We start from the raw sequence: 24,205 nt of genomic DNA on the forward strand, positions 1-24,205 counted from the left end.
ACCTCCTTCCCCCTAGTAACCATAAAATTGTTTACTATGTCTGCAAGTCTGTTTTTGTTTTGTAGATGAGTTCATTAGTGTCCTCTTATTTTCTTTTTAGATTCCACATATGAGTGGTATCATAACTTACATGTTTTAAGCCACACAAGAGGAATCTCCAGAGAATGTCTCAAAAGTTATACACCTCATATTCATCCTTCAAACCAGAAAAACTCACAAATAGTTTGTGCATACTAGATAGAGTACAAGCCACGCTGTCTGCCTCCCTTTGGTGAGGCATCTCATGTGTACTGGCCATCAACTGCCTAAAACTGGCCACATGAAATTTACCACAAATAATTCAGGACTTTCAGTTGCAGAAAAACACTATGTTGTCCATGGGGTAGTTTTAAATCTACCGCTGAATCATTCACCCAAGCATTGAGCTCCCAGGGCACAAGCCTAAGCTTGCTCTTGGGGAGCTCCCAGTCCACAGCTGGGTGGGCAAGTAGGACAGGCAGCATCGAAGGAGTGGGATCAGAAGGTGACAAAGAGCGGAGTCACCAAGGGGTTAAGTTCTACTAACCACACGCAGGGCAAAGGCCTCGGACCAAGAGGAGGGAGCATCTCATTACCTGCACGATTACTATATAATCTGTGCGGTGCCCTATCGTGAGAAAAGTCCTATTCTTTCTAGTTCCCCTTTAAAATCCAGCAAAAGCAAGGCCATTTTCATCATCTCGTGTTTTCCTGAGCGGCTCAGCAGCCTGCCTAAGCACGGTCCTTTCAACGTGGCACTCAGCCTTGCTCCAGGTGCTGTTTCTGAGACCTCTGGCCGAACGAGGTGACTCGGTCCTCACAGCCTCCTCACAGCGGCCACTGAGGCGCACTGCAGGCGCCCACGGGCATCAGGCCACTGAAGACTGCAGCTGTGCTTAGGGCCAGAACAATCTGGCCTCCTATCTGCCTTCTCCCTGCTCGATTCAAGGACGCGGCTGCAAACTTCCAGCAGCAGCTTTGACGTCAAAGCTCGGAGTAAAGCTCACGGCTCCATTTCAACACCTGGCAGCTTCCAGTCAGGTTTAAGAAACGCAACATGTGGCTTCCAATCAGGCTCAGGAAACAGCGCAATTACAAGTCAGCTGTTTTTAAAGAGGTGAAATTGAAAGAATAAAGGTGATCTTAAAATAGTGATCCTATTGTTTTGCTGCAACTAAAGTTTCCCACCAGTAGTGATGGGGAATGTGGGTGGGCAGGACCCCGCTGAGCTGCCCCTTCCTCTCCACATCCCTCCAGCCCCTCCTGCTCTCCGCCCTGCGGACCACACATCAGGAGGCTCTCGGGCCCAGGATTCCAGCTGGGCTGTGCCAAGGGGAGCCCCAGCGGGAGGTGGAGAGAGGGTGAGAGGGCTCACAGCATGGGTTATTTTGGACCCCTCCCTACAGGGACTTTTCACTGAAGGTCTCACAGCTCTTGTCAAGGTGGCCTTGTCATCGCATCCTTTTAGTTCCTAGGAACCTCTTTCTCTGTCATACACACACACAGCCTCGGGGACACCACTCTACCCTTCATGGTTCCTCTGTCTTGCCCACTGGTAAATTCTATTCAAATTACCAAGTGTGAGTATATGCAGTCTGTTTTCTGGGAGGGCTCTGAATGATACAGTGAATGTATTCATTAAATTATTTAATCAACATTTTGCTTGAACTATGGCATACATCCAGAAAAGGGCATTGATTTCAAATAAACCATATAGCTCAATTATAAAGGAAATACAGGGGGAGGGTATAGCTCAGTGGTAGAGTGCTTGCTAGCAAGCACAAGGTCCTGGGTTCAATCCCCAGTGCTGCCATTTAAATAAATAAATAAATAACCTAATTACACCACCCCCCACCAAAAATACTGTATTCCATGCTTTATGTCAACTATATCGCAATAAAAAATCTGTAAGGAAAAATTTAAAGGAAATACATTCATGTAACCTCCTCCCAGGGAGAGAAACAGAACATTAGTGATGTTCTAAAAGCCCAATTAAATCTCCTTCCATTCCTCACACTTTCCCTTCAGCCCTTGACTCCTAACACGATAAAGTAGACTTGCCTGTTCCTGAGTCTTCATTCATACACAAAATCATACAGTATGCACTCTTTTGTATCAGACTTTTTTTGTTGTTGTTCAACATGTTTGTGAGATTCAGTCACGCTGTTTCAGTTTCAATAATCCATTTCTTTTTATTTCTGTACAGTGTTCCACTCTACGGTTATCCCACGATTTACTGATCAGTTCTAGGGTGGATATGTATGTGAATGGCTTCCAGCTTGGGGCTATTATTATAAATAAATATTATAATTAATATAATTTAAAATATCTTAATTAATATCATAAATAAATATGAGGATTTTAAGACGTGTCTTTTGTATGCATATGTGTACATTTCTGTTGGGCATATAATTAAAGACAAATTTTCTGGGCAGTAGATATGCATTGTCCTAAACTTCAGCAGTTGCAGCAAAGTCATTTTCAAAAGACTCTGTACAAAATTTACAACCTGTATGACACTGTACGACACTTCCCCCTGCTCTACATTCTCTAATATTTGGTGTTGCCAGCCTTTAATTTTAGCCATTTACGTGTGGATGTAGTGGTGTCAAGCTGTGGTTTAGAATCACATTTTACTGATGACTTAGGAGGTTAAGCACCTTTTCATATGCTTATTGGTAATTTCAGTCATTTTATTATTTTTTTGGTGTGAAGTGTCCATTCAGGATTCCTGTCCATTTTCTATTGGATGCTCTGCCTTTCTCTTACTGATTTATAGGTATTCTTTTTATATTTTAGTTAACTTCCCTTTTAAATTATTGGTCATATTTTAACATGTGGCCCCCATTATCCTGGTCATAATTTTCTAGATTAGGAAAAAAAGCTAATCCAACCTGGGCCAATCAAACTCTTCACCGGGGAATCTGGAATTCAAAATAGCCTTTTCTCTCTGTGTGGCTGAAACTGAGCGCCTATAAATCAGGAAACTAATGAGACCATTTCTATTCAGCCATGAGCAGAAAAAAGACAAGAAAATGGTCCATGGAGAAGTATGAGGCTATTGGAAGAGAAGTAAGGGTGTTTGGGGGCTGGAGCACACACGCCTTCTCTCTGGATGCTTTCCACTTCCTAAGTCGGCTGCCCCCCCGCCCCACCGCCCGGAGCCCACTGTCCCTTGGAATCTGCCAGTTAGCCCAGTATCATTCTAATAATCCCCTCTGCTGCTTCAGACTGATGATGTAGATTGCTTTATTGGTGGCTAAAAATACTTTAACAAAGACAGTAAAATTTCTCAACAGAGGACACCAAAAGACATTGACAATACCTGCAGTTTTGAAACGATATCAGGGAAATAATTAGAGAAGTATCTCCAGAACTGAAATCTAATCAAACACACTGTGAGAGAACCTAGGGGGACGTTCTGAACTAATTATCAAAGAAGGAGAGCTAGAAAGTTGCTAACCAAGGTTATAAATGTCAAAGCCAGAGACATTTTAAAGCCAGCTCACTGATTCTTAGAGATCAGTTGTCTGCAATTCTAAAATCATAAAGTTTGGAAAAGCAAAATTTTTTTACAAGTTCTATGTCAAAATTCAACAAAACCTGATCTGAGCTAAAATAAGGCTATTTGTCATCACAATTTATCCCACTTTGTATAAATATTCATGTTTCACTGCAGAAATATTAATGTTTGAAGGCCAGGATGTTGGTCCCAAACACCCCAGGGGTGTTACATTATATACAATTCAGTGTGTTCACTTAATTCTCTTTGTAAAATACAAACAAAAAGTCTGAATTTTGAAACATATCTGGCACCAAGAATCTCATGTGGGGACTACAGACCTGTCTGTACATAACAGCTGGGCAATCTGGGACTTAATTCCAATGTATGTTTCAGATAAAGATCCTTGCACACTGGAGTACTATCGCTTTCCCAGATGCACATGAACTTGACCATGGCCCTTACTGACTTTCTTTCTTCACTGCTGTTCCACCTCTTGCACCTTTGGGTGTCCCTTGGGGTCCTCCTGTCACTCATCAGAAGTCAGTGGCAGTGGCCAGCTCTGTGTAAACGTGCCCTCCTACAGGTGCACCCTGACCAAGTCTGCCTTTGAACCCATGCACCAACACTGCTTCCAGTTGGGGCTCCTCTGTTGTGTGGCCTTCGTGTATTTAGCAGCTGGATGCACATGCAAGTTGGCATTCCAGGGGGAGGAGCTTGGACCAATGGGCGATGGGTGCCAGTGGGTGAACGCTCGCTCCTTCTCCCACGCAGCCTCATGGACAGTCCAGAGACACATTCCCTATTTCTTCTCAGATAGTTCTATGGGATGGAGTGACCAGTGGCTCATAATGGTGGCTAGATGATGATTCAGCCTTGTTTTGACTCACTGCCTCACCATTCTGCCTCTCTGTCTCCAACTTCTCTTCCCTAGGATAACACTCCCCAGTGAAGAACCCCTACAAGCCTTTGCTTCAGGCTTCACTCTCTAGACAATCCAGGCTGAATCAGTAATATACCAAATTCTCACAATAATGAAAATCTTAGCAATGTTCTCCTAGGGCAGTCTATCCAGGCAATAGAAATAAAAGCAAAAATTAACAAATGGGACCTAATTAAACTTATAAGCTTTGCACAACAAAGGAAACTATAAACAGAACAAAATGGTAACCTATGTAATGGGAGAAAATATTTGCAAATGATGAGACTGACAAAGGTTTAATTTCCAGAAGATATAAAAGTTCATTGAACTTAATAACAAAAAAACAACAACCCAGTCCAAAAATGGGCAGAAGATCTAAACAAGCAGTTCTCCAATGATGACATACAAATGGCCAATAGGCACATGAAAAAATGCTCAATAGCACTATTAGAGAAATGCAAATCAAAACTGCAATGAAGTATCACCTCACATCACTCAGAATGGCCATCATTTTAAAGTCCACAAATAATAACTGCTGGAGAGAGGATGGAGAAAAGGGAACACTTCTACATTATCGGTGGGAATGTAGTTTGGTGCAGCCATTATGAAAAACAATATGGAGATTCCTTAAAAAAATAAAATTAGATTTACTATGTGATCCAGCAATCCCTATCCTGGGCATATATCCAGAGGAAACTCTAATTTGAAAAGATACATGCACCCTGATGTTCACAGCAGCACTATTTACAATAGCCAAGACATGGAAGTAACCTAAATGTCCACTGACAGATGACTGGATAAAGCTAATGGTGTTGGGAAAACTGGACAGAAGCATGTAAATCAATGAAGCTAGAACACTCCCTTACACCATACACAAAAATAAACTCAAAATGGATCAAAGACTTAAACATAAGATAAGATACAATAAACCTCCTAGAAGAAAATAAAGGCAAAACATTATCTCACATACATCTCAAAAATGTTCTCCTAGGGCACTCTACCCAAGCAATAGAAATAAAAGCAAGAATAAACAAATGGGACCTAATGAAACTTACAAGCTTCTGCACAGCAAAGGAAACCATAAGAAAAACAAAACGACAACCTACAGAATTGGAGAAAATTTTTGCAAATGATGAAACTGACAAAGGCTTGATCTCCAGAATATATAAGCAGCTCATATGACTTAACAAGAAAAAAACAAACAACCTCATCCAAAAATGGGCGGAAGACCTAAACAAGCAATTCTCCAAGGAAGAAATACAAATGATCAGTAGGCACATGAAAAAATGCTCAATATCACTAATTATCAGAGAAATGCAAATCAAAACTACCATGAGGTATCACCTCACACCAGTCAGAATGACCATCATTCAAAAGTCCACAAATGACAAATGCTGGAGAGGCTGTGGAGAAAGGGGAACCCTCCTACACTGCTGGTGGGAATGCAGGTTGGTGCAGCCACTGTGGAAAACAGTATGGAGATTCCTCAAAAGACTAAGAATATACCTACCATATGACCCAGTAATCCTACTCCTGGGCATATATCCAGAAGGAATCCTACTTAAAAAAGACACCTGCACCCCAATGTTCATAGCAGCACTATTCACAATAGCCAAGACATGGAAACAGCCTAAATGTCCATCAATAGATGGCTGGATAAAGAAGATGTGGTATATTTATACAATGGAATACTACTCAGACATAAAAAACGACAACATAATGCCACTTGCAGCAACATGGATGTTCCTGGAGAATGTCATTCTAAGTGAAGTAAGGCAGAAGAAGAAAGAAAAATACCATATGATATCATTCACATGTGGAATCTAAAAAAAAAAAAGTCACTATGAACTCATCTACAAAACTGAAATAGACTTGCAGACATAGTAAAATATCTTATGGTTAGCAGGGAAAGGATGTGGGAAAGGATAAATTTAGGAGTTTGAGATTTTCAAATGTTAGCCACTAAATATAAAGATAGATTAAAAAACAATTTTCTTCTGTATAACACAGGCAACTATGTTCAATATCTTCTAATAACTTTTAATGAAAAAGAATATGTGTATGTATATGCATGACTGGGACATTGTGCTGTACACCAGAAATTGACACATTGTAACTGACTGTACAATTTTAAAAAGAATCAATAAGAAGCTTGTTTATGTATTCTGTAAACCTGTATCTTGTATCTACTAATGGGTCAGGTGTTAACACAAGGAACTGAGTAGAGAAAAGCTTAGAAGACTAGGATCATGTGTGAATCTAACTGGGCAGGGTAGCATACCAGGGCAGAGAGGTAAACAAGTGACTATATGAACATGTGAGTTCTACATTTAAGCATAGTCCACCTACTAGAAGAAAACATAGGCAAAACATTCTAACATAAGTCTTAGCAATGCTCTCCTAGAGCAGTCTACCCAGGCAATAGAAATAAAAGCAAAAATAAAAAACAAATGGGACCTAATTAAACTTATAAGCTTTTGCACAGCAAAGAAAACCATATACAAAATGAAAAGATAATCTACAGAATGGGAAAAAAATATTTGCAAATGATGAGACTGACAAGGGCTTAATTTCCAGAATATACAAACAGCTCACATAACTCAAAGACAAAAAAATAAAGAATCCAATGAAAAAATGGGCAGAAGACCTAAAACATTCCTCCAATGATGACATACAAATGGCCAATAGGCACATGAACAAATGCTCAATATCACTATTAAAGGAATGCAAATCAAAACTACAATGAAGTATCACCTCACATCACTCAGAATGGCCATCATTTTAAAGTCCACAAATAATAACTGCTGGAGAGGGGATGGAGAAAAGGGAACGCTTCTGCATTATCAGTGGGAATGTAGTTTGGTGCAGCCATTATGAAAAACAGTATGGAGATTCCTTAAAAAACTAAAATTAGACTTACCATATGATCCAGCAATCCCTATCCTGGGCATAAATCCAGAGGAAACTCTAATTTGAAAAGATACATGCACCCTGATGTTCACAGCAGCACTATTTACAATAGCCAAGATGGAAGCAGCCTAAAGGTCCATGGACAGATGACTGGACAAAGAAGCTGTGGTATATTTATACAATGAAATATTACTCATACATTAAAAAAGAATAATGCCATTTGTGGCAACATGGATGTACCTGGGATCATCATACTAAGTGAAATGAGCCAGAAAGAGAAAGAAAAATACCACATCATTTACATGGGGAATCTTTAAAAAATGAGACAAATGAACTTACTTACAAAACAGGAACAGACTCACAGACATAAAAAAGAAACTTGTGGTAACCAAAGGGGAAGGGGGAGGGAGGAGGGATAAACTGGGAGATTGGGATTTGCAGATACTAACTACTATATAAAAAACAGGTAAACAACGAGGTCCTACTATATAGCACAGGGAGCTATATTCAATACCTTGTAATAGCCTATAATAAAAGAGTATGAAAAGGAATGTGTGTGTGTATGTATATTTAAACTGAGTCACTATGCTGTATACCAGAAATTGACACAACATTGTAAACTGACTATACTTCAATTAAAAAAAAAACTTGGAATTTCAAAAAAAAAAAGGTATAGTCTAATCATGCCAAGTGCTGGCGAGGACGAGGAGCTGCTGGAACTCCCTACCTACTGTGGAAGTGCAAAGTGCTACAGTCACTCTGGAAAACAGTGCAGCAAATTCTTTTAAAGCTAAACATACACTCTGCATATGACCCAGCAGTCCCACTCTTAGGTAATTACCCAAGGAGAACAAAAACTTAGGTTCATACAAAACCCTGCACATGAATGTTTGGAGTAGCTCAAGTTGTAATAGAAAAGAACAAATCTGACTCCGTATTAGATCTGTTCCTTTGGCTTTAACCCTGTGCCCTGTTTCCTAAGCTTGGTCTTGCTAGCTCTGCACTTACGTAAAGATAACAAGTTGCAGAATAGAGAGTAACATTTTTTGTTGGAGGTTTTGCAGGAGCTCCATGACCTGGCCCTCGTGGACAGCTGCAAGAACAAAGAATTGCTACACCAAGAAGTTTGCAAAACCACCCCCCCCCCTTTTTAATATAAAAGGACCCTGTATTCTTATTGGGGGAGGATGGTTCTCCAAGATGTTAATTAGTCTGCCATCCTCTCGGTCTGCCAGCTTTCCGAATAAAGTCGCTATTCCTTGCCCCAACACCTGGTCTCCTGATTTATTGGCCTGTCGTGCAGCCAGCAGAACGAGTTTGGATTTGGTAACATACAACCACCAAAAACAGAAACTACCCAAAACGTCCTTCAGCGGGTGAATGGATAAACAAACTGTGGTACACGCGTACCACGGAAGACTACTCAGCAACAAAAAGAATGAACTACTGATACACACGACAACTCAGATGAATCTGAAAGGCATTATGCTGAGTGAGAGAAGCCAGTCCCAAAGGCTGCAGACAGTCTGATTCTGTGGCTATGACATTCTCCAAAGGACAAAACTATAATGATGGAGAACAGATTGGAGTCACAGGATTAAGGCAGAAGTTGATTACAAAAGAATAACACAAAAGAAATTTGGGGCGACGTGATGGAACTATTCTGTATTTTGATTGTAGTGGCAGTTATGTAACTCTACATCTTTGTTAAAATTCACAGCACTGTGAATTTGACGAGAACCCATTAAAGATACACTAATCAAATTTTTCTCCTTTATAACCTAATTCTTTCCCATCATGGTGAAAATGCAAATATACAGATTATGTATTCCAGAATCCCCATATAAAATCATTTGTACACAATACTAACTGAAAACACAAGATTTAAAAGCAGCAATGAAATACACTCCTCAATCCCAGACACAGCAACCACACAAAAGGGATGTAACATCTTAGTAAAAAGCAAAGAATTCTTAGGCTAAAATTTAAAATTTCATAGTAATCAAGATTTTTAAAAGTCCATATGGTTAAAGATGTGACTTTAAATTTTGAAAGTATTGTTATTTATACTAAGACCACTGCCAAGTGCTAACAAAATTGCATGCAAACTCCTATATATTTTTTACTGTAAAAACTAAAAAATTTTTTAAATGCATGATCTGTCCTTTTAAAGTGGAACCTCAGATTAGAAACCAAACAATGTGTGAACACCCTAAAGAATTAGCTGATGAAACCTCTGCCCACAGAACACCCATTCTGTTGTATTTGTTTAATCTTTAGAACTCTAAAGATTTATAGCGGCAGCCAAGAACCAAAGGAGCAGTGCTGTGGTTCGAATAACTAAAGCCTGCCCACATCACCCATCTATTTTACAAAGAGGCTTTGTTTTCCACAGAAGTTCTATTCTTCAAATGTTGTAGGAAAGCAAATTTTTATTAGAAGATATTTAAAACATCTTAGCAGAGCTCATTTTGAAGGAAAATCATAAGATTTTGGTCACAGAAAACACTCTTTGACACCACCCCCAATTTAACTTTCTCATAAATCTATACTTTAAACTGAGGTGGGTTTTGGAAGTGGTTTTATTTAGTTTAAAGTAATGACACCAATTAAGAGAAATATTACATCAATAAGAAAGATCTGAGAAACGTGAAAATTGATAGAGAACTGAAAAGTCCCGGGGTTTATAAGATACCTAGTGAGCTCATTCTGCAAGATGGTGATGTCTCAGGTGCGGACGAGCCATGCAACCTAGACCTTGAGGAAGTACAAAGGGAAAGCCGCAGCCCAGTGAGAGCAAGAGAGGGGAAACCCACAGGAGCAGGTGGGAGAACAGCGTTCTGCTGTCTGGGAAAAATGGAAACCACTGGGCAGGGAGAGAGACCACGACCGGTCTCTCCGGCCCTCTCACTGGTAGTCTCTCATCTAACTGTCGGGTCGGGCTGCAAAACCTGCAGGACTATGGCCCTGCTGATACGACCTCCTGCCTCTTCTGGGGGCGCTTCTCAGGCACCAGTCTGAAGCTCCGATGCTCAGGTACACCAGTCTATACGTGATACTGAGCTGATACTACGCACCCTGTTCTCCATCCCTTCTAATGTCAGACTGTGGAGGGGCTGAGGGTGCATGGTCCTGGGGTTCATCTGTCTCCCCCCAACCCCTCCCCTCTCCCTCTCCTCCCGAAAACCTTCCCTCAAAGGCTGGCCAAGCTCCATCTCAGCCCTCCTCGCCGGTGTTTGGGAACAAGCTTTGAAACCTTCCCTTCCAGACTGTGATAGCCTATCACGAAAAGCTAATTCAAAAAATCAGACTCACCGAGATCGAGATGAACACCAGGGACAAATGAGTTCAGAAAGCACATGCAAATAACAAGTCCCAACACCATCAGGCATTTGGCGAGCAGAGTCCTGTCTGATATTCCGTGCTGTGAGAGAGGAAAACAGCTCAGTCAGCGCGGCCTGATTCCTGCAGTGGGCCCACCAGCCTCCATGACTTGAATCACTACAAATTCCTCCTTATGGTACAAAGTATAGCACCTTGAACTTGAAAGAAGGTAAGACAATGCGTTACAAGGGAAACAAAGATTCAAGATCACAGCATTCAAAATCTTCATGAAAAATAAACACAATGATACAGTAGCACAATCCTTTTGTAAGACACCTGACTAAAGAGATTTTCAGCGTGACACAGAGATGCCAAGCTGTTCCCAGCCCTGCTGCCAGCATTAGATGAGATACCGGCAAAGCCACTGTGGAGGCAACACATAAGCTCCAGGGACCTGGCCCTTTAAGACACATGTATTTCCACAGGTCCTGTGTGCTCACTGCCTTTTAGTTCACCTTTCCCTCTATTATGCAAGTCCCTGCTTATCTAGCACTGAGGTTAAAATATTCTTGCAATATGACTCCCGTTGAAGGCACTTAGCAGCCCCCTGATTACCAGCTGACACCCATGGGATCCTGCCCCAGGCATTCAGGAGCCAAGGGGAGGCGCTCTGCAGCATCTCCATTCACCTCAGAGTCACAGACCTCCTTCTAGGGGACCTGAGCCACAGGGCAAGACAGGGCAAGGTCCCCAAAAGGTGCTGTGCTCTGAAGGCCACAGCTGTGTGGGGCTGGGGCAGGGAGGGAGGGAGGACCCAACACGCACGTACACCGGGCACAGGGTCGTCCTGCCCCACTAACCAGGACCCTGTGCGAGTCACGCTCGCCATGTGCACTGTGTCCTTTCTTAAGTGTGGTACCACCAGCACACTTGTCTGTCGGTCTATGTCTAAGATATCTAGGTCTACGTGACTAGATAGATAAAGCTATAAATAGAGATCTAGCTAAAGAAATGGGTATAGGTAGATATTGACAGACACAGAGATATGGGTAAGATATGGGTATAGATGAAGATAGAGATGTAGAAACAGAGACAGAGACACAGAGATGGGTAAGACACAGACAGGGACACGAGCCTGGGTGTGGGTATACATACAGACTGACAGAGATAAGGACAGACTTTCTCTCCTGGTTTCTCCGGTCACACAGTTAAAGCTGCTTCCATAAAAACCACAAGCATATCGTTCTGGGTCACAGAGGCTCTGGCTGCAGCCCCTGGTCCCCTGCTCACAGGACGTGGGGCTGCCTCCTGAGCACCTGTCCCCCTACCCCACCCACTACCAAGGCTTGTGGCTTGGCCAGCCCCCACTCATCTTCCCCTTCCCCCGCCCACCTTCCAACGAAGGCCAATTTTGGCAGATGAGTCTGTGACGGAGAATTAGGAGGAAAGGCGCAGGGCACCTCACTGGGGGTGAGGGGAGGCACTGCAAGCCTTCCCTGCAGCCAGGTTAACCACAGAAACTGGGCATGACCACGGACCCCTCCAGGACTGGAAGTGGAGGGCAGGCAGGACAAGGAATATTCCAGTGTTGCTCAGCTGGTATCAGATGATCCAAAGTTTGTCTTATTAGTATTTTTGGGTGTCTGTCAGATTTTTCTCCTTTGGTTACCAGGGGCCATCACAGTGAGAAGTCAGATCCTTGCTTCTTGTTTCCGCCTCTCCCCGACCCTTGTCCACTGAGTACCCAGAGAAGTATGCAGCCTCTTCCCTAACTCACAGCCCAAACTATGGTCTAGAAGGGTGGGCAGGGTCTGTCTAAACCTGAGACCCAGACAAATGTCAGAGCCATACCCATCTTCCCTAACTTTAACCATCTGAGTGGGACAGAGATTGAGAGGAGGGACACAATGAACCTGTTACCTACTAGGACCCCCAGTGTCTAAATTTCCTTTAGCGAAGGGCAAAACATTCCCATCATAGAGAGTGGGTAAGCGGTCTTGTAACTGAGCAGGACCCTGTGGGGCCTCCCTGGGCAGACCCCTCCCCCGTATCCTCTGCTGCAGCTCCTCTCTGAAGCACCCAGGTAACAGTATCTCATGTATGTTTCCTGAGTGTTTCAGATGCTTAAAATCAGCACCAAAGGGAAGACATTAACTGCTTGATGACTGAAAGCATATGGCCCCCAGACCTCCTGGCACCTAGGGGATCAGAGCATTGACCACCCTGTTCCCTCGACATTAACCAGTCAGAGAATTGTGCACAAGCTGACCACATACCTGTGACCTCCCCTCCCTTCACCTGGCCTTTAAATATGCTTTGTTGAAACCCTCTGGGGAGTTCAGGGTTTTCCTTTCTTGGTCCTGCAATAAACCTTTCTCTGCTCCAAACTTATGTTACAGTTTATTTGGCCTCATGGTGCAGCGGGCACACGAACCTGCCTTTGGTCACAGTCTCTCCCTAGGAAATAAACTACCTGGATATGAAATTTCCCAAAGATACAAATGACTTCTGGCAGATCTTGAGCAGAGCTGTCTTGGCTGGGAGAGGGACACTGTGTGTCCTCACATGGGTTGAGAAATTCCACCAAGGCAGGAAAATGAACAAAATAACTCCAAATCAGCTTTGCCCCCTCAAAGTCAGAGCCACACGACAGAACACACTCACCCCATCTCTGCCCCAAAAGGCATCCCATCCCCAGCAGCACACCTCTCCTGTCTCAGCCTGCCTCCCCTCACCTGCACTATAGGAACCACAGGGCCTGCCTTTCCGGGTCAGGGAGGGGTGAGAACCTCAGGCATCCGCCAGCCTTCCCTGATGCCACATTACCACAGAAAGGGCTGCCCTGTCTTAAAGGGAACATAAAAAGTTTAACTTCTCAATTTCTGGACAAAATAAGCCTACCATGTCTGGAAAATGCACCCCCCCCCCCATTAACTCTAAATAACTTACGTCTTGTGTACAACTACAGGAGGAAAAAGGGAGATGACTTTCTATTGCAACTTCATATGAAGCAAAGAAAAAGAATCTACCCAGTTCTTAAAGAGGCAGGTCAGAAATCTCCAAGAAAAGAAACCACGATACCTTTTTTTGTAGCTCCTGGATATTGGTCTCCCAATTTTTATCTTCCTGTGAGATCTGTCTGAAAGACAAAAGGGCAGACTCATCATTTTCCTGGTGACATCGAGCAGGAAGGTCAGCAGGGTGGCAGTTGGCAGGGGACCCGGCCAGGGTACCATCCATCATGTGATGCAGGTGCGGCCAGGGAGCAGCGCAGGTCTTGCTGTGCAGGTGCCTGATGGAGCTGTGTTCGTGGACTGGGAAGGATGCTCACTCTACCTTCCCAAAGGAAAAGAATACCAGAAATGACGGGAATGCTTAAGGAGGAATATGTGAACTCAGCACAGGAAACTGTTGGGGGACACGTGGCAGGCCGGCATCGCAGGTGGCAAAAAAATTTACCAGAAACCAAGAGACGTTTAAGAACAAAGGAAAAGTTTAATAGGTTCGCTGCTACTGGCAACAGCGGGCCACACAGACAAGAGGTGCCCGCGTGTCCACTGGGATGAACGCTCAGGGTCTTTTATTGAGGAAGGGACTGTGAACACAAAGGGACGGCGGAACAGATGTTTGGTTGGCTGTCAGTGAGGCAGGGGGCTTTGGTACATGGAGGATCATGGATTTACGACTCCAGTAAGATGGCGACAGGCTGGCACAAGCAAGACAGTGGGATGTGTGACTGACAAGGAGGAGCCGCGGGCTGAGACAGGTCAGCCTGAGCCACAGAGAGACTAGCCGTTTCCCAGGGCTGTTCATCCTGCCGAGCAGACACCCATCAGGAGTTTATCTCCGGAAGAGGAGCAGGCAGACGCCCAAGGGCTGGAAGTCTGGAGGGCAGGGAGGAGCCCAGGCCGCAGCAGCACCTGCTGGCACCGCAGAAATGTCAGAAGCACATTGGCCAAAATGGGAACGGGGGATGACAGGAAGCCAGCTTGGTTTTCATCTCTTCACTTTCTACTTCTCTACATTTTTTTTTTCAAAATGAGGGCATGTTACATTTACAATTTATCTAAAGGGAAAAAACAGGAACAGGAATGCTACTTGCTCTAGTGGTGATTTTTTTTTTCATTTGGAAATCAGCTTCCTTCCAGCTCTGGTCATGGCGCCCACCCATCTCAGTTTCCATTTCAGTCACATCTATTTGTTCCAACCTCCCTTTCCTTTTTAATCTTCCCTATCAGCACATCTTCTTTCTCTGCTTTATTTTCTCCGTGACCAATTAGGGAAAAGCAGCTGCATGTCGGAGAATTTAGCTTTAATGAACACTCACAAGTCGTAAGTATCAAAGGAGGTTGACCAGGCAGCCAGTGCAGACCCTACAGGAAATCACAGCAGACCCAAATGAGTGGTTCCCAGGACAGCTTTTCAGAATAAAATGTAGAAACAAGACCTGCAGAGCACTTGCTTTAGATCGCCCTCAGTCCATTCTGCTCCTCAGTGACTGAGTGGCCTTACAAAGCCACTACCCTCTGCAGGCCTCAGTTTCCCTTTCTGTTATCAACACAGGATGAGCTGATGGAAACATGGCGCATCTCCGAGCCCACAGCTTTCTCCCCATTTGTAACCGTGAGATACACTGACTACATCCATGCCAGACAGAGCTCCCCGAAACTTGAGTCAGTAGAGTAAATACATTCATTGCAATTTCCTCCTGCATCTTCAAGTTACAAAGCTTTTCTTTTTGGGACCTATTCCTATTGTTGAAGGTGGTCACTCTGTCCCCAGCCTGCAACTCAGGGCCTTCCTGTAGCCTGAGGGTAACAGGTCCTGCTTCTCCAGCATCACAGGGTAGAGGCAGGGCCTGGGCTGGGATGGAGCCGAGGATGCGAGGCAGGGCTTTGTCCTGGGCTGCGTGTCTGGACAGAGCGAGTCCCATACACTCGCCCGTGGCCTTCTCTCCCCAGGATCAGAGCAGACTGCAGCCTCACTGGACGACCCTTGGGGTTGGTGCCGGTTCTGTGCCCAGCTCCCATCCTCAGTCTGTTTGCCAGCTCTCTGGGAACACAGGGTTGGTTTCATCAAACCGCAACAGCTCTTGCTTTTCCTGTTAGTGCTTCCAGAGTGAAGACAGGTTGGAACTCAGCACCTCATCCAAGGAAGGACTCTTATTGTTAACCTTTACATCTCAACTTTGATTAAAAACAAATGCCCAGAAATGAATTGAATAGGACTTAGGTATTCTTTAGTAACTGAGCAGGACCCTGGGGGGCCTTCCAGGGACAGACCCCTCCCCCATGTCCTCTGCTGCAGCTCCTCCCTGATTAGTATCTCATGTATATTTCCTGAGTGTTTCAGATGCTAAAAACCACCACCAAAGGGAAGCAATTAACTACTTGCTAATGGAGAGAATGTGGCCCCCAGACCTCCTGGTGCTGAGGGCACCATAGGGTTGATGCCCTTTTAACTCACCATCACCCAATCAGAGAATTGTGCAGGAGCTGATCACCTACCCTAGGACGCCCCTCCCTCCCTGGCTTTTAAAAATGCTTTGCTGAAACCCTTTGAGGAGTTGTGGGTTTTTCTGGGTATGAGCCATCCCGTCCTCCTTGATCGGCCCTGCAATAAACCTTCCCCTGCTCAAAACTCCGATGTTTTGGTTTGTTTGGCCTCATGGGGCATCAGCCACAGGAATTTGACTTCAGTAACATTTTGAGCTCCCTGGAAATCACCTACTTAGAGAGTATTTTGTTAGATTTATTTGTTATATTAATTGTTTTGGATTCTTGTTGTGCAATAAGTGTTAGGTGTGGAGGCGTGGTGGGCAGTACTTACCCTGACATCACACTTTCCCAGATGTATAACCCTGGGCAAACTGCTCAAATTCTCTAAGCCTGTTTTCTCATCCTTAAACTGGGGCTCCTAGTAAAGATGAGAACTGCTGCTAAACCAAGAGTGGTGTGAGCAGGGCCCAGTGCGGTACCTGTGGAAGCTGTGCAGCCTCCGGGCCAGCAGGCGCTCCAGCGACAGCACCTTCTCCAGGAGCAAGCCTCGAACCGCGGTCTCCTCACGGCTGGCGGGGCTGATGCGCTGTGCGGTCAGGCGCCAGACATGAATCTCGTGCTTCAGTTCTGTGGAATATTACTCAGGCGTAAAACAGAATGAAATATTGACACTGCAGTAGCACAGATGAACCTAGACATTATCATACTAAGTGAAGTAACTCAGATAGAGAAAGACAAACATTAGGTGTCATTTACATGTGGAATTTGAAAAATAATACAAATAAATCTATGTGCAAAACAGAAACAGACTCAGACAAAGAAAACAAATGTATGGTTACCGTAGCGGGAGAAGGGAGGGTAAGTTAGGAGTGCAAGATTAACAGATACAAAATACTTTATATAAAACAGGTAAGAAACAAGGATTTACTATATAACACAGGGAACTATATTCAGTATCTTATAATAACCTATAATGAAAATAATCTGAAATATATATATAACTGAATCACTTTGCTGTACACTTGAAACTAACAATATTGTAAATCAACTATACTTCAATGTAAAAAATTCTGTAACCATTAAAAGGATAATGAGAAACTACTATGAATGACTTTAGAATAATTATTTCAAAAACTGAGATAAAATGGACAAATTCCTTGAGACTTAAGCCACCAGTGATCACTCAAAAAGAAATAGATAACATTAATAGCCCTATATCTATAAGGAGTTTGAATGTGTAGTTAAAAACCTCTTTGGGGAGAGAGGGTGTAGCTCAAGTGGTAGAGCACATGCTTAGCATGCATGAGGTCCTGGGTTCAATCCCCAGTACCTCCTGTAAAAATAAATAAACCTAATTACTTCCTCCCCACAAAATAAAAAAAAATTAATAAAAAAATCACTTGGGAGAAAGGAAGGAAGAAAGGAAGAAAAGAAACAGAGAGTAGAAAATGTAGTAGCAATTTTACACCATTTCTTCCAAAAAATTAAAGAGAAGAATATATTTCTATACTCATCCTTTCAGGACAACAAAGAAAAGACATTTCAAGAGAGGAAACTACAGATCAATATCCCTAATGTGCACATACAAAAATTCTGTGCAAAACAGTAGCAAGAAGCAGATGAGCTGATATTTGGTGAACAGAGGGGCAGACTCTCGTGATTATTTGTGCTTTTCAAAAAAATAAACCAAAATCTCTCTTGTTCTTAACACTTGGCAGGCTGACTCATCCTGGACCCTGCCACTGGGGGCCTGGTGACAGTGGTGACGAGCTGCATCAGTCAGTGGTGGCGTGGAACACGTGGTCGTCTCTGCATGACGACCAGCAGTTCAGGGCTCTGAGAACTGCTGATGAGCAGGGTGCTGCCAGCCCACAGTGGGCACGAGGCCACTGAGATTTCAGAGCTACTTTTTAACTGCAGGGTAACCAAGCCTATTCTAACACTCTGGATGCCACCACAGACCTTTTGAAACCAAATCTCTGGGATAGTTTTGGAGTAGGGATAGGGTTTGGAGTAGGGCTTGGGAATGTGTAGTTACATCAAGCATCCCCAAATTGGAGACCCCTATACCCAACAGTGGCCCAGAGTAATTTCCCTGCCTCTGCACTGCTCCCTCTGTGCTGACTTACAGCCTGTCTTGGCGTTGCTGGAGGGTTTCAGCATTATCCAGGTCCCAACCATCCCCTCCCACATCACTCAAAGCTTTTCTCACCTCCTTACTCAGGAAGAGCAAAGGAGTCTACTATGCAGATTTGTTTTCTGTATATCCAAACTCATCTCAAGATAACTCTCCAGAAGAGCTTATTCACAGCACAGAATTCCCAGGGGTGGGCCTCATCATCTGCATATTTAACAAGTATTCCTGGGTCACTCTGATCACCAGGGAGGTTGGGGGAGGCTGGGGAGAGATGCTGCTGTGCCCACACAAGCTTTAAGAGACAGATTAGCGAGTGCGATGGAGCAGTATTCCTAGCTCTCCATTCCTAGCTCTCCAAGTATTCAGTTATCTCACTTTATATATACTAATTGATGATAAAACATCTTGAACACCTCTAACTGGTTGCTGTGGGTTGAATTCTGTCTCTCCAAAATTCATATGTTGAAGTCCTAGCCCCCAGGACCTCAGAATGTGACGTGATTTGAAAATGAGGTCACTGCAGATGTAGTTAGTTAAGAGGAAGTCATTAGTATGGCCCCAAATCCAAAATGACTGGTGTCCTTATAAATGGGGGAAATGTGGACACGGACACACACATGAGCGAGCGCCACGTGAATAGGAATATGGTCAACTAGAAGCCAAGCAGAGAGGCCTGGAACACAACCTTCCTCACAGCCAACCAATCCATGACTTTGGATTTCCAGCCTCCAGAACTGTGAGAAAATAGGCCACCTATGGTGGCTTATTAAGACACGTTAACATGTATGGAAATAAGCCATCTGTCAATTAAGCCACCCAGTCTGCGGTACTTTGTTACAGCAGCTAGCACAAACTAATACACTGGGCAATGACAAAAGTGGATCAAGATATCTCACTGCAAGAACTATTATTTTAAACAAACATTGATTAAAATCTTCTTCAAAACAGAGAAATAATGGGATTATTTGAAGGTGTCCCCTCCATTATAAAGCTGTAAGAAGATCTAGGAGTCTTTTTTCTCAAGAAATCCATGTAACCTGCTCTGTAGACCACTAGGATGAAGAATTATCAATGCTGTCAAGAAAACACATTCTTCCTAAATAAAGTAAACTATGCTACATGGCAGGAAGCTTCCGTGGCTCTGCTGCCGAAAGGACTGTCCTGTTCGGCCCCCAGCACCTGTGTCTGTGTCCCCCGTTCCCTCCAGCCCCCAGCACTGGGCTCACCCCCCACAGTTCGGAGCCCGTTTGGTGAGGCTATGCCCACTCTCCCCTTGAGCAGCCGTGCACAGGAAGCTGCCGGCTTGTCTTGCACCTACATCTCCTTCACTCAGAGCTGGGCCAAGTGGCCACCAAGGAATTTCTTGTCGCCTGACTGCATGTAAAGAACCATTTTTAAACCCACAGGAACACTCCAGTTTTTGTGTGTGTGTGTGTGTGTGTGCAATCAATACATATTGCCTGAAAGAGAAATTTCTGCTTATCATCCTGTTTCTTTGGTAGAGATGGGTGACTAAATTCTGTTAAGAATAAGCTTGTTTAACATAGACGACTCTTGAGAAGGTATACATGACATTTTCGTAACTAGAACAAAGAAAGTCAAATTCTGAATACAAAAGTCTCGCAGAAAAGAAAGGCAGATCTGCCTTGTGTCGTCTCCATCTGATGAGCAGGAGGGCTGGTGGGAACACACAGATTCCCAGCTATTTATATGGAAATGAATAAAGATCAGGAAGACTGAAGTCAGAGGTCAGAAGAGTAACATAGGATGAGGGAGGTGAACACACAACCTATAAGCTCTGTGAGGTCACCACGAACCACGTGAGGGAGAGGTTCCCACCCTCATCACTGCGCTCCTGGACCCCAGTGTGCCTCGTTACCTGGGCAACCTGTGCAGGGCCCGGCTGAGCAGCGGCTGGCTGCTTCCCAAGTAACCTACTGCTTTTAATATATGCTGATCAGCAATGTTCTCAATAAAACATGTACTAAAACTTTAAAGTGAAGAAAATGTAAAACCATGAGATGGCCACGAGCCCTCTCCCTCCTGGTCACTGTCACACCAAAATGATCTCTTTTTTTTTAATTGAAGTATAGTCAGTTACAACGTGTCAATTTCTGGTGTCCAGCACAGTGTCATCAAAACGACCTTGATGAACACGGTGTTTTATCCCGTGCTGGACTGTGTTGCCATTTGTGTAATCACATTTGGACTCAAACCACGACATACTAGAACACTGCGGTCTGTCTACAAGCCACGCGGTTTGTGGTGTGTACACATGGTTTAACGTGTCACGACGTGCAAACTGAGCGGTGGCCACTGCTTCCCACACTGCACACTCTAGAACACCAGAGGGGCACGGCTCACAGGTTTAAAGCCCCTGAAAGCTCCCTGCATGCCAGAGGCATATGGGGGGCACACTGAGTGCATGGTGTCCCAGCGACCGACACTTCCCTGAGGTCGTATATGTGATTAACCTCATGCCTTTCTGTGGCAACTCCCCCTGGGGTGGGGGGAAATATATATATATGTATATTGTGGCAGTAAACTCTGAGGCTATGGGAGGAGGCACTTCCACTCACCAACAATTTCACTGGGCTCCTTGTTATAAAGCTTTTTGTTCCAGTAGAGGAGCCTGAGGAGCGGAAAGGAGAACAAGAGAACGAAGCAAATCCCAGCGAACATGTGTGCTGTGAATCCGGCGAAGTCCAGGCCCTAGAAACGGCAGAGGAGAAATGAAACCACAGATGGCCCTTCCCGAGGTGCGGGCATCAAGGGTCGGGGATCCAGGGAGGGCTGAGCGCCAGGCCCACCGCGTGGCAGGCTTCAGCTGGGGGGCTGTGTACCCAGCACGGAGCCCACTGAACAACAGGCACTCTTCACCATGTTTTTTTTGGGGGGGAGGGGTTGGAGGAAGGCAATTAGATTGATTGATCGATTGATTTCTTAATGGTGTTACTGGGGATGGACCCTAGGATCTCGTGCATGCTAGGCACACGCTCTACCACTGCGCTATACCCTTCCCCCCAAATAGTGTTTTGTTTTGTTTTTCCGTTGGTCACCTGAGGAATCTATTTTCACTTGTTTTTGGAGAAGTCCATTTTTTTTTTTAATGGAGCAACTGGGGATTGAACCCGGACCTCGTGCATGCTAAGCATGTGCACCACCACTGAGCTATCTACCCTCCCCTTCACTGTGATTTTGAAAACATTCAGGATTTGTTTCTTTCATATTGAAAGGCCAATTCTTACCTGAATGACAGGCAACCTGAGGAAGAAACAACGTCACACCTAATCCCAACCTCAGCCGGATCTACCTGTCACCACTGGGCTGACACGTCCCCCCATGATGCGGTGGCAGGACTGAGGGGGACAAAACGTAAACCTATGAGGCAGTATCCACCCATTTAAAGTAAACTGGGTTTTATAAATATTTCATTGAAGTCGCTGCCATCAATTTGAAAGAGCACCCCGTGCCCGGAGAGCACAGCCCTCCGCAGGCCACCCAGTGGCCATCGGGACTCAGGCCCCCTCAGGGTTTCCCGACCGGCCTTGGGGTCCCAGGCAGGTGCCTCCTCCCTTCCCTTACACTTCCTCGGCCTGCCTGTGAGCTACTTGCCTCGGTCAGCAGCTGAGGACATCTTTGTGGATGGATGGAGTCCCCACTGGGTTAATTTGTCAGGGAATAGGTCAGCAGTATCACTGGTCAGTTTTGTCCTTTCTTTCAATCTGTGCTTAAACCTTCCGCAAATATGGGTGGGTGCCCCGAACCTCTAGCAGGACAGACAAGGCTGCTGTCCCCAGGAAGCGGCCGTGAGAACCAACTTCTCACTGGTGAGAACTCCAGGTCTTTCCTACTGTGTTCATGGACCGCTGATGCCACAAAAGAGGGTCAGGGGGCAATGACAAAACACTGGGGGACCCCCAGGCAGGAAGGACCACGGGGATGAGGCCAGTGTGGTCCAACAGAACCCAGGCATTCTGGCTCTGCACTTGGGGACCTTTGGGGGCGCACATGAGGGTACGGAGTGTAGGTCCCAGGGGATGTTAGTGATGACTTTGAGAGACCACGCCCAAGTCAACAGTCAGAAAGCCCACCTTCTATAGGACTGAGTTGGAAGGAGTGATTTAAATTATATTAATTGTTTTTATTAAAATGTGCTTATTTGGCTCCCTCAGTTCCAGAAAAGGATCTGAAACCATTTATAATATTGCTAAAGATACAATATAACTTAGAAGCCATTATTAGTAAGCTGCGTCAAAATTTAGGCTTGCCAGTGTGCAATGACCTGAAGCTCTTATCTCTCACAGCTACCTGCACATCCAGTGGCTGCCCTTGAAAACAGCAGCTGAATAACGGATGGAGCTCTGTGAGGGGACTCGTACACAGACAGCAGCGAGAGCTCCCAAAGGTAGGACTCACGGTGTGACCAGAGGCAAGTTCGTGTGCCTGATGCCCCGTGAGGCCAAACAAACGGAAAGATTGGAGTTTGGAGCAGAGAAAGGTTTATTGCAGGGCCAAGCAAGGAGGACAGGGTGGCTCATGCCTAAGAAAACCCTGAACTCCCTGAAGGGCTTCTGGATTAGAGACACTGTGTCACCAAGAAGGGACCTGTTTTAAGTCCAGCCAGGAGGGCCACTGGTACAACGAATGCCCCATGTAGGGGAAAGTCCACCAGGACCCTGCCCGATATGCAAATGAGAGGCTACTGGAAGCAGGCCTGCCCCTAGTCCCAAAGGGGGCTTGGGGCTCCCAAATCAATGAAGGCCAAGAGGACCGAAGACTGACAGGCCCAGGACCCTCCCTGGCTCCCAAAGGACACTGGTCATTTCTCCGGAGGACTCTAGGGTAACCCCTGGCGTGGCAGGTAGGAAAGTGTTTTCTTACTAGATATGGAGGCCACCTACTCTGCGCAGACTGCTTTCCCTGGACCCTTGTCCTCCCAATCCTGTACAATAATGGGGATGTACAGAAGGCCCCACACCAACCAATTCACCACCCCTCTCCCCTTAGCTGCCTGCTAGAAAATTTTACCTCTGCACATGAGTCTCTGCTCATGCCTGTGTGCCCTGTCCCCTTGTTGGGAAGGGACTAAATTCCAGACAATAGTCCAATTCAGAGACCTTTAATGGGGACGGCACCCACCAAGAAAAATGCCTGCTCTTGGCCACGGGAGCCTGCCTCAATCCCAAGCCAAAGGAGGCCTCCCACCCACCCCAGCGAACCCCACTGTCGGGGACACTGCGGTCCCTGGCAGAGCTTCTATTGTCAGGCTCCCTTTAGAAATGAAACTGAGACAGGAGGGAAGGGGCCAGGGCACAGCCATTCAAGAAACGACAGCAATTAACACCAAAATGGTGGAAGATTCAACTCCCAGTCGGCCTTCTGAGTAAGACAGACTGCACTCTGTGGAGTGTGTATCTCTCTAAATAAATTTGCTTTCACTTAAAAAAAAAAATTCAAATTTTAAACCATATTTTCTTCAAATGTGGTTTTCTGTCCCCCTCTCTCCTTCAGGGACTAACTCTACAGATACATTAGGCCACCTGAAGTTCTCCCCTTAGCTCATTAATGCTTTTTGTTACTTATTATCTTTTCACTGTTTTATTTTGGATCCATGTCTGCCAGCTCACTAATCTTTTCTTCTGCAATTCCTAATTTGCTGTTAATCCTAACAGGAGATTTTTATCTCATACAATATAGTTTTTATTTCTAGAAGTTTCATTTAGGCCTTTTTTTTTTAATATAACTTTCCTGTTTCTGCTTAACGTAATGAACATCTCAAATACAGTTTTAATAACAGTTGTAATGCCCTTGTTTGTTACAAATTCTAACGCCTAGGTCTATTCTGGCTTGACTTCAAATGGTTCATATTCTCCTTGTGATGGGTCATATTT

At 44.7% G+C, this 24,205-nt stretch overlaps 1 protein-coding gene across 1 annotated transcript in view; it reads right to left on the minus strand.

Annotated features, from left to right (window-relative positions):
- OCA2 (OCA2 melanosomal transmembrane protein) overlaps positions 1 to 24,205 on the minus strand; it is a 176,413-nt gene that overhangs the window by 71,875 nt on the left and 80,333 nt on the right. The window contains exons 15-18 of the mRNA XM_031451151.2: positions 20,891 to 21,023; positions 16,654 to 16,801; positions 13,758 to 13,815; positions 10,668 to 10,776 (exon numbers count right to left, since the gene is read on the minus strand). Coding sequence (XP_031307011.2) covers positions 10,668 to 10,776; positions 13,758 to 13,815; positions 16,654 to 16,801; positions 20,891 to 21,023 — 448 coding nt within the window. The remainder of the gene's footprint in view (positions 1 to 10,667; positions 10,777 to 13,757; positions 13,816 to 16,653; positions 16,802 to 20,890; positions 21,024 to 24,205) is intronic.

The sequence above is a fragment of the Camelus dromedarius genome, chromosome 4 (genome assembly GCF_036321535.1).
Source record: "Camelus dromedarius isolate mCamDro1 chromosome 4, mCamDro1.pat, whole genome shotgun sequence".
Lineage (NCBI taxonomy): Eukaryota > Metazoa > Chordata > Mammalia > Artiodactyla > Camelidae > Camelus > Camelus dromedarius.